This window comes from Phoxinus phoxinus (genome assembly GCF_949152265.1).
Source record: "Phoxinus phoxinus genome assembly, chromosome: 7".
In the NCBI taxonomy this organism is placed as follows: domain Eukaryota; kingdom Metazoa; phylum Chordata; class Actinopteri; order Cypriniformes; family Leuciscidae; genus Phoxinus; species Phoxinus phoxinus.
The window spans coordinates 30,898,919-30,908,842 of NC_136882.1; the positions used below are offsets into that span (position 1 = coordinate 30,898,919).

Below are 9,924 nucleotides of genomic sequence, written 5' to 3' on the forward strand. Positions count from 1 at the left end.
ACCAGACCTTAACTAAAGTGTTACCGTCAAAAAAGACATCACCTTTAACTTAAGATGTCAGCACAGTGTACTGCTGAAAATGGTTTAAAAAAAGAAAAAAAAGAAAGTAAACTGACAAAATTCCAGTAAATGCTGCCTCAGCCATTTTCTCAGGAGGAATCTCCTTCTCCATTTGTTTCTGGGTTGTAATGCTTCCCTCTAGTGGTGTGTGAGTGTCCTACTTAAGAACAACTTGATCTCACAGACCTATCTGAATACAAGTGACATGGTCAGTCAGATGCTTGGTTTGGTTTGAATTTGCAAGACATGACCCACACACACACACACACACACACACTCAAATGTCCCCCATTGTCCTTTACAATATATACAAATTCCCTATGATGTGATATTTCCTATGACATTTCTAATTATTACAGCACTGGAAGTTTTCAAGCTTTTTAATAACAGACACTGGGAGTGTTCATATTAAATTAAAAATAAATGAATTTTTGAATTCTGTAAGATTCCAGATTCTGCACGTTTTTTTAAAAAAAAGTTATTGTTAAAGGTTGAATAGTTAAATAGTTAAAATAAAGTGAATATGAAATTTAACAGATGTTACAAAATAAATAGGGGGATTAATTTTATGTCTGAAGTCTGAACAGTTGAAAGTTCAGGAAGGTTTTTTCTCAATCGTACTCGAGTAACGTTAGCTACATACTGTCTATGCTACAGACAGTAGAGTTAAGTTAATAACTACATTTTAGATAGGGCGAGAGAAATGTTGATGCGATTCTAAATGCATACATTTATATTTTTACATAAACCTTTATTAAATCATGTCAAACAGTTTTGCTTACTGTAACAGGCAAACCCGACCTGTCAGTCTCATTAGAGCGGGTCCGCTGCGATCCCACAATGCACCGCTGCGCAGCTGCAGATGGAATGTAGCTCGCTAGCTTTTCATGCTAGCCGCAGCATCGCAGTAAAGTTTGACAAACACGTCATGAGCGGCTCGAACCCGCCGCCAGCGCTTCTCTGACAACACATGCGGTACGTATACTCTTCATCCGCGAGGGTCTGCGTGACAATCAGCCGTGAAAATGTTAGCAGTCCGGTCTCTGTGTGCGTGATGAAATGGCAGCATAGAGATGGAGATCAGGCCGATTTTAAACTCTAAGTTACATTAATATATTGAAATACATTAAGCCAGTATTACAATTCAGTAGTCTTATTAAACTCACGTCAAATTAAATTCGCTTGTATCTGTGACAGTGCCAACAGGCAGCCCCGTGTTGTGCTTGAGTGTCACACTGTAAACACAGTCATAGACTTTCAGTTTATTTTGTAGTTTTTACATATCAGAATAAGTTTGCATGCATAAAGCTTAACCTCGTTTTTGGACCATTTAAATCATACGTTGATCCAGTTCCTATTTGTATTTTATTTAGTCTAGGTTGATGATTGACATGCCAGATGCATATGTAGCTACTATTCATTTTTTCCCCCCTGAAACATCTAATAATTAACTTCAATTTCAGCTATAAAACAGATCTGCGTCATTATATAGCGTCATTATTCAGCTAAATTCAGTTCAATAACAGTGTCAATGTTATAAAGTTATTCAATTATATTGAAACAACTTTAATTTATCTATAAAAGAGCTTAGTTCTACGTTTAGTTCAAGTTTTTGTTTTCATCCAGTAGTCCGTACAGTTAGATAGTATTTTCTGTATCTTATTGTCTTTTAAGTCAAAATTTGAATCTGACATAAAAAGGCAAGAATGCTTCCTTATTAAATTAGTTTATGCTCCAGTGGCAATTCTGACAATGACTATTCACGACATGTCAAGTCGGATTGGGTTTATTATTATTTCTTCTCTGCCTAGCAGGCGATAAATGTTTTTTAGCTTGATTCTGCATACAAGTTAGACCAACATTGGGGACCAAAAGTTTAAGACCACATTGAAAATATCCACTCTTTTTTTCACTTAAACCTTGAAAAAACGTTTTAAAAATGTTGAAAAGGTCACAAATTTCCATTTTCTCAAAACATGCTGGAGAACGTGGACCATCAGGTTTTGCTGCTGCTTGTCAAAAGGGGGACTTTTTCCCCCTCCAAATTTTTCCCCCCTTAAAACTTAAGCGTGTTGTTTCTCTCAGTCCGGTCGACGGAGGGGAAGTGCTGTGAACACAACCGTGTTGACTGCTGATTGGAATTCCTATGTTGGTCCTGTCTCTTCCTGTAGCTTCAGCTCAACTGCTCAGCGTTCAGCGATGAACATTGACGACAAGCTGGAGGGGATGCTTATGAAATGTGGCCCTGTGGGACTTCACCACTCATCCAGAGGTTTGGGACCCTCAAGGGTGGATGGAAGAGGAAGAAGAGGCAGTTTGGATATGACACTTGGGGAACGGAGCTTGGCTAATCATCCCCTTTTGGCAGAGGATGATGATGACGATGATGATGATGAAGACCTGGCAGGTGGAGGCCTGACCTCACATGATCTGATATCCCATGATGACCTGATGGTGCATGAGGAGACAGTGAAAAATGATGGACAGGATGAACCAGCTTTCTCACAGCGAATCTCCCATAAACTACATTATACACTCAACATGCCAGTAAGTGTACAGCCGTTAAAGCTCTGTCTGTCTGTCTATCTATCTATTTTTTTACTTTTATTTTTTTAAGAGCACTTAAATTAAATTAAATTAATGATTTTTTTTGTTGCTTCTTCTTTTGTTAGGTCAATATAAAGCAGGAGCTGAAAGTACCAGACTCACTGATTCTGAATAAAAAGGAGAAGAAACCGGGGAGGGACCCATCCGACTGTCACAAAAAAAAGAAGAGAAAGCAGCGTTCGCCTGCAAAGGTTTAATATAATGCATCTGAGATGCAACTGATAAAGAAACAATATGCTATTAGTACTTTAAGTGAGGGATATTTTACAGTACAATACAGTGGTGCAAAACTAATTTAAAGGCTAATGTTATTTTTTTATGGTATTGGTTAGCCATACAGTGTTATGGACATACAACATCATTACGCTCCAAAGGAAAGAAAAGATAAAGTAGTTTTGAACTGTATTCCATCTTGATAGATTCTCACTATTAATGAAGATGGCTCACTTGGGCACCAGAACCCAAAAACCCATGTCTGTGAGCACTGCAATGCTGTTTTTAGGACAAACTACCATTTACAAAGACATGTCTTCATTCACACAGGTAAGTGGTGAAATGTCCTGGTCCTGTGGGAATAATTGACATATAAAATAACAAAACGGTGTACAAATATACTTTTGTTGCAGGTGAAAAGCCTTTCCAGTGCAATCAATGTGACATGCGCTTTATTCAGAAGTACCTGCTTCAGAGACATGAGAAAATCCACACAGGTAAGCAGAAAGGGATTAAAAACATTACACCAGTGGCAAAAAAGAAATGTAATTTATATTTATCTCCAAGGTATTGTTAGACATGTAAAGTGAAATCTTCAGAGTCAATGATCTATTTATAAATGTGGTCCATTGCAAGTCCCTGTTTTGTGGTACGTGTTTATACACTGAGAAAACAAGTCTAGGCATACTTTGACGGGGAAAAGTAGACCTACTTGACTTGCCTAAATTGTTCTTTTATATTGTGTATATAAAAGCCTGTCATGTCTCCCCTTTAGGAGAAAAACCATTTCGCTGTGATGAGTGTGGAATGAAATTTATTCAGAAATACCACATGGAGAGACATAAGAGGACACACAGTGGGGAGAAGCCTTACCAGTGTGACTACTGCCATCAGGTAATGGCAGTCCAAAGCAAATCAGATTCGATACTAGGCAATTAAAATGTTAGCATGCATTATACAGACTGAAAAAATAATGTTATATATTTTTCCTAACAGTTTTTCTCCAGAACTGACAGAGTACTGAAGCACAGACGAATGTGCCATGAGAATAAGGACAGGAAGGTGCAGAAAGCAGCTGCCAAAGATGGCCCTCTTCGCACCCCAGAGAGCTTGGGCTTCTCTTTTCCTGCCAAGGAATGTATCCTTCCCAAGAAGAAACGTCAGAAGACTTCTGATAAAAGTCGGGTCTTGCTCACAAGTCCCACTATTGACAAAGGGATTGAAGCTGATAACGAGGAGAAGACGGAAGACCAGCTTGCCAAAAGTGAGTGTCTTCCTCTTTACGCTGTAGCCACCAAGGTGAAGGACGAGTATGTAGTTACAGATTATTCCGTTGAGCTCCCTGATTCCCCGCCTGGTAACAGGCATCTTGCAGGGGAGGAGTCTAGTGATGAGATAATTAGTCCTCCGAAACTAGTGCTGAAGAAAATCGCCAGCAGGAGAGGTTTGAAACAACAGGCTCTAGAACCGTCCCAGAGTCTCTCTCCCTTGTCCTCATTCGAAGAGAGCAAAGTAACGAGATACACGTTTGAGATTGTGGACAACAAAGGCCTATTAGATGTCGAGACAAATCCTGACATGGAGTCTGTTGACCCTCTTCAAGGAGGACAAGCAAAACCAACCGGTAGCAGCACAAACTATGATGACGCCATGCAGTTTCTTAAGAAGAAACGATACCTCCAGGCGGCCATGGCTAACACTAGTCGAGACTATGCTCTTAACGTGAGCAGCATCGTGTCGCAGCCCTCCGTCACTCAGGCAGCTGTAGCGAGCGTCATTGATGAGACCGTTCCCGCCACAATCCTCTCTGAGACTCCGACACTGAACGTGGAAATCAAGTCCAATAGCGAGAAGAATGTCCTTCCAGACGAGGTCCTGCAGACGCTTCTCGATCACTACTCCAATAAGGCCAATGGGCAAGCAGAGATTTCCTTCAGTGTGGCGGACACAGAGGTCACATCCAGCATCTCTATCAACTCTTCCGATGAGAGCAGTCCCAACGAGGCTTTGGGAACCAGCTCACAAGCGCCTCCGGCCGAGAAGGCCAGCCTTCTGCATGAGTATTCCAAGTTTCTCCAGCAAGCTCTGGAAAGGACCAGTCAGAACGACACCTACCTGAACAACCAGAGTCTTACGTTTGTAAATGACAGTGCCAGTCTCGCTGGCCAGCCTTTGTTTTCTACAGAGAAGCAGTTCACTTCCCCATCCCGGTTCAGACCAAGCATGAACTCTCCATTGAGATCCACCTTGGAGAAACCTAGCTTTAGCCTTTTAGTAGATTCCCAACACTCCTTTTCCTTTTCAGGTGATGAGACAAATCCTTCATCAGTTTCACCGACGGAGGACTTCCTCGACCAAGTAACATCTCCCAAAAAGACAGACGTGCAAAGCATCAGTCAGACATTTCAGATTGCTACTTTCGACCAGAACTTTCGATCTCAATTCCCGAGCTCACGATCTGGAATATCCTCACAGTTTAGTATTGCAAGTGGACAAGTTAGCTTGAGAGGTCATGGAGGAACAGACTTTCCTGAGTTCTCTCTTGTTAATGAAACAAGAACTCAACTAACTTCATCTCCGGATGCTACAAGCAGTCAAACCTTTGGCTAAACAAGAGCTTTTAATGATTTGAAGCATTTTAAAGGCACTTTATAATTCTGTCAGTGAGGGCAATGTGATCTCTGTGCAAATACTTATGCTTTTCCATCTTTAAGCAATCATGCATGTGTGATAATTAAAGTAGTGATACACATGTTAGATTTCATTATCAGTACTTCTATTGGAGACTGTGGAATACTTTTTATGTATCATTGCATTATTTGTGTATAACAGCCATGGTCAAACGAATTGGCAGTGACAAATCTCGTGTTTTGCAAAGTTTGCTGCTTCAGTATTTTGTAGATTATTTTTTTCACGTTTCTATGGTTTACTGGAAAAGCATTTCATAAGTTTTAAAGGCTTCAATTGGTAAAACATTCAATATATGCAAAGAGTCATTATTTCCAGTGATGACCCTTCTTTATAACTTCTGGAATTGGCTCTGGCCAAATCCTGACTGATGGTTATCCATTCTTGCCTTATTAGTGCTCAGAGTTGATAATGTGGGCGTTTGCTTGTTCACTTGCCTTTTGAGGATTGACCACAGGTTCTCTATGGGATTAAGATCTGAGGAGTTGCCTGGCCACAGATCCAACATTTCCATCTAATGATCTCTGAGCCACTTCATTATCACTCTTGCCTTGACATTGTGCTCCATCATGCAAGAAGATGCACGGATCATCAACAAATTGCTCCCTGGTCGTTGGAAGTAGTTACTCTTGCAGGATGTTTTAATACCAATGTTTATTCCTGGCAGTGTTTTTGGTCATAATTTTGCCATAATCACTTCCTTGGATGAAAAGCTACCCCACACATGGATGCTTTACTGTTGGCATGACACAGGACTCACAGTAGTGTTTACCTTTTCTTTTCCGGACAATTGATTTACCAGATGTCCCAAACAGTCGGAAAACAACTTTGCACCTATTTCTGCGGTCCAATCCTTGTACTGCCTGCAGAATTTCAGTCTGTCATTGATGGTTTTCGTGGAGAGTAGTGAATTCTTTGCTGCCCTTCTTGACACCAGGCCTTTGTCGGAAAGTCTTCGCCTCACTGTGCATGCAGATTCACTCACACCCACTTGTTGCCAATACTGAGCAAGCTCTGCACTAGTAATGAGATGATTGGTAGCTGACTCCTCAGGAGGAGACTGTCCTGATGCTTGCTGGACACTCCGGGACATCCTGAAGCCTTCTTAACTGCAGTTGAACCTCTCTCCTTGAAGGTCGTCTTGATCCTGTAAGTGGTTCTTTCAGGTGCAATGTTCTTTGCAGAAATATCCTTGCATGTAATGCCATTTTGATGCAAAGCGATGATGGCTGCACGTCTTTCTTTGGAGGTAACCATTGCTAACACAAGAAAAATGATTTGAAGCACTTTTTTCCTCCTTTTATAACAATCAGTCTGCTCTTATAATCCAATCAGAATGATTCTTACAATCCATATCAGCGATTTTACCTCACTAGTTTTTGTCCACACTTTCCCATGTGCTGATATGATTAGTTGATGTTAGCTGGTAAAGTTTTGCATAAGGTTATTTTTCTTTGGCCAGTAAAGCTTTTGTAATAATAATTAATAATAATGTAATAATTTTTAAATGCATCTGATCACAATAATGTGTATCAACACCACAACAACTGAAGCAGAAATCTTTGCGAAACACAAAATGTATTCACTGACAATTTTTGGCCATGACTGTACAAATTTAGTGCTCGATAATGCACTTTGGCTGGCCAGATTATTTAGCCTGTGCATTCTAAAATCAAGCATCCAAGCTACTACTGCATTGTTCTTGTAGTAGTCCAAATTATTGGGTTAATGTGGCTTCCCCAAGAGAAAATTGTACAAAGATCAATTCCGATTTGGATAGTGTTCTGCTGGAGCAACAGACTGACCTAATAATATAGGTCTATAGAAACTACCTTAACCTAGCATTACAATCAGTTGGTTCTGTTTTCAATTAGTTTTGTAACAAGTTGCCTGGAGAGGTACTGAAAGGACCTTACTTTGATGCCCTAAACTTGAGTAAGGCACTTATATCTGGGTTGTTCCTCTTTGTGATTTAATGTACTATTACATTAATTACAAGTAACATTGCATGCCCCTGTCGCTGTAAGCTAAATGTATTTAATCTTTTTGTGCATTTAATTATGTTGAAATGGTTTTTTTTTTTTATAATTTTTTTTGCATTCACTGCTCCCTTAAAGATTCTCTCCAAGACGCAGTCTATTTTGTTTAGAGCAATCTGCAGGTATAGGCATAGTTAGTTTATATGGACCTAGCCCATAAATCTATATAATAAGATTATATAATCACGAAAAAAATGTTTGTGCACATTTATCCTAAGGCTATTGGATCAAAACAATAGATAGAACCGTTAGAGACTGTCTTGCCAATCAGATTTGAGGTGGACACGGAGAACAAGGCATCTGTAGAGTTTTTTTCACATATCCCACATTTTGGGGATCCACTTTTAGCAATTGTCCAGGGCAACAGCACTAACAGATATGCACTTTTTCATTTGTTATCATTGTGAATGATTTAGTTCTTGACTCAACGGTTTGTGCATTTCATCACTTTGATTTCATTTGTTCACATTCTGTTTTCTTGAATTTCTAGATGCACTCATGATCTGATAAATATTACCCATTAAATAGGATGGTGAGCTCATAGGCCGTTATTGTTTTAAAGCACTTTTCAATTCCCACCTTCCCCTCTTCATAATGTACAAATCTGATATAATCTATATCAGTCTTGAGTGAAATCAAGAAAGGTGATTTAAGAATGTATGGCCTGAGATCATATTTCTATGCTTTTTCTTGGTCTCAAAACACCTATTCATTAGCAAATATGTCTTTGCATCACTCGCTGTTACTTATTAGAATAATATAGAACAAAAAAATAAAGTGTAATGTTTGGTACAATTGAACTAATATGTATATGTACACATAACATTTGTTTATTGCACATATCTTTTTATCTTAACTAATCATGTAAATTAAAAGCTTTGTTTCTGTTTTCTCAGATTGTTTATGGAAATGTACCTGCTTGCCCCCATAATTGTATCTTGAATCTTAGGTTTATGATTTACAATAGTAGTTTAATGCCAAGATGTACACTCATTGGTTTTCTTTGTAAATCATAAAAAAAAAAAAAAAACATTATTATGTAAATTGTTGAATGGTTGTATGAACAATTTACACAGATGTTCTTCTCATGTTTTGTGAATGAGGCCCATTAAGAGCAGTGTGTGTTTTTTCATAGTCAGCATGTTCTGGGTGTCAAAGAGATTTTCTGTGCTTTTGATTAGTTTATTTTATGTGCCTAAACATTCCTGTAATGTTCCTTTGTTTTTACATGTTGTAAATAGGTTGAATATTTTAAGTTGTGCATTTTGCTGTGCACATTTCTTGGAGTGTAGTACCTATATAGAGAGAGTGCAACACGATTTAAGAATATTTGCTGCCATTTCGGTTTACTCATTCCTATGGTCCCTGATGACTATCAGCACAACTTTTGTGACAAAATCACGTTTGTGTTCTTGTGTGTAAAATTACATATGTACTGTCCTCTCTATGAATTGCCTCTGAATGCAGTTTTAATGATTGCAAACTGATTAAAAGACCTTGTATCGATCTCCTACTCCCTCAGAGGATTTTTAGGATGTTATTTATCATTTCAATATCATGTGATACCTGCATTATAAATATTTAATCAATAATTACTGCTCCAGAAATAGAAAAAAGTGAAATGATAATTTGAGGGAAGAACTTAATGCTTTATTTTCTTTTAGTAAATTGTGTGATGTTTTTTGTAAGATCAATTGCTTTTGGTAAAAGGTCATATCCATATCCTGACACATGACTGTTTTTCTTAATTGATTAGGTATTTTGAGCATCAAAGTCCGATGGTGTTACAGATGGTGGATGATTGTTTTCTTTCAAGTTTAATTCGACTGGAAAACTGAATGGTTTTATTTAGTAAGAGAGCTCTTCTAAATAGTTTTAGACATTTAATTTTATTGGGGAGTGCATGTACTCTGACTGTCTTTGTACACTGGTTATATTTTTATATGTATCCATTTTATTGTAGCCGAATTATTTCCATAGAATATACTTTAATGCAGTACTTTGCCTAAGACATGGAGAAAAAGTTCTGATTGGATGTTTTTGATTGCGTGCCTCTTGTTGTGTAATATTAAATTTCCAAATACATTAAGTTGTTGAGTGCTATTTCCTTGTGTCTTAATCCACATTGCATTGTGACAGTTTCATGACTTTTAGCACATTTCCACCTGTGAGATTCACACTCACAAAAATATAGGCTGGGTTTTAAAATGGGTTTAAATCATTTATGTAGGGTTGATACATGGCTAAAATTAAAAGTACCTTAAAGTGATTTTAATAGGCCCGACTTTATATGATTAATGTCTACTAGCTGGTAACT

General features: G+C 38.3%; 1 protein-coding gene across 2 annotated transcripts; it reads left to right on the forward strand.

Moving 5' to 3' along the window:
• The first annotated feature begins 875 nt into the window (after positions 1-875).
• znf148 (zinc finger protein 148) lies at positions 876-9,692 on the forward strand. 2 transcript variants are annotated; one of them, XM_079619577.1, is made up of 7 exons: positions 876-1,035; positions 2,232-2,607; positions 2,733-2,858; positions 3,087-3,210; positions 3,294-3,377; positions 3,656-3,774; positions 3,877-9,692. In XM_079619577.1, exons 1-7 carry the CDS (start codon positions 1,031-1,033, stop codon positions 5,488-5,490), a joined length of 2,448 nt encoding a protein of 815 aa, XP_079475703.1. In that variant the 5' UTR covers positions 876-1,030; the 3' UTR covers positions 5,491-9,692. The 2 variants fall into 2 exon arrangements, with proteins under 2 accessions (XP_079475703.1, XP_079475704.1); XM_079619578.1 differs by having other exon boundaries at positions 900-1,035; positions 2,146-2,607.
• Positions 9,693-9,924: the final 232 nt, after the last annotated feature.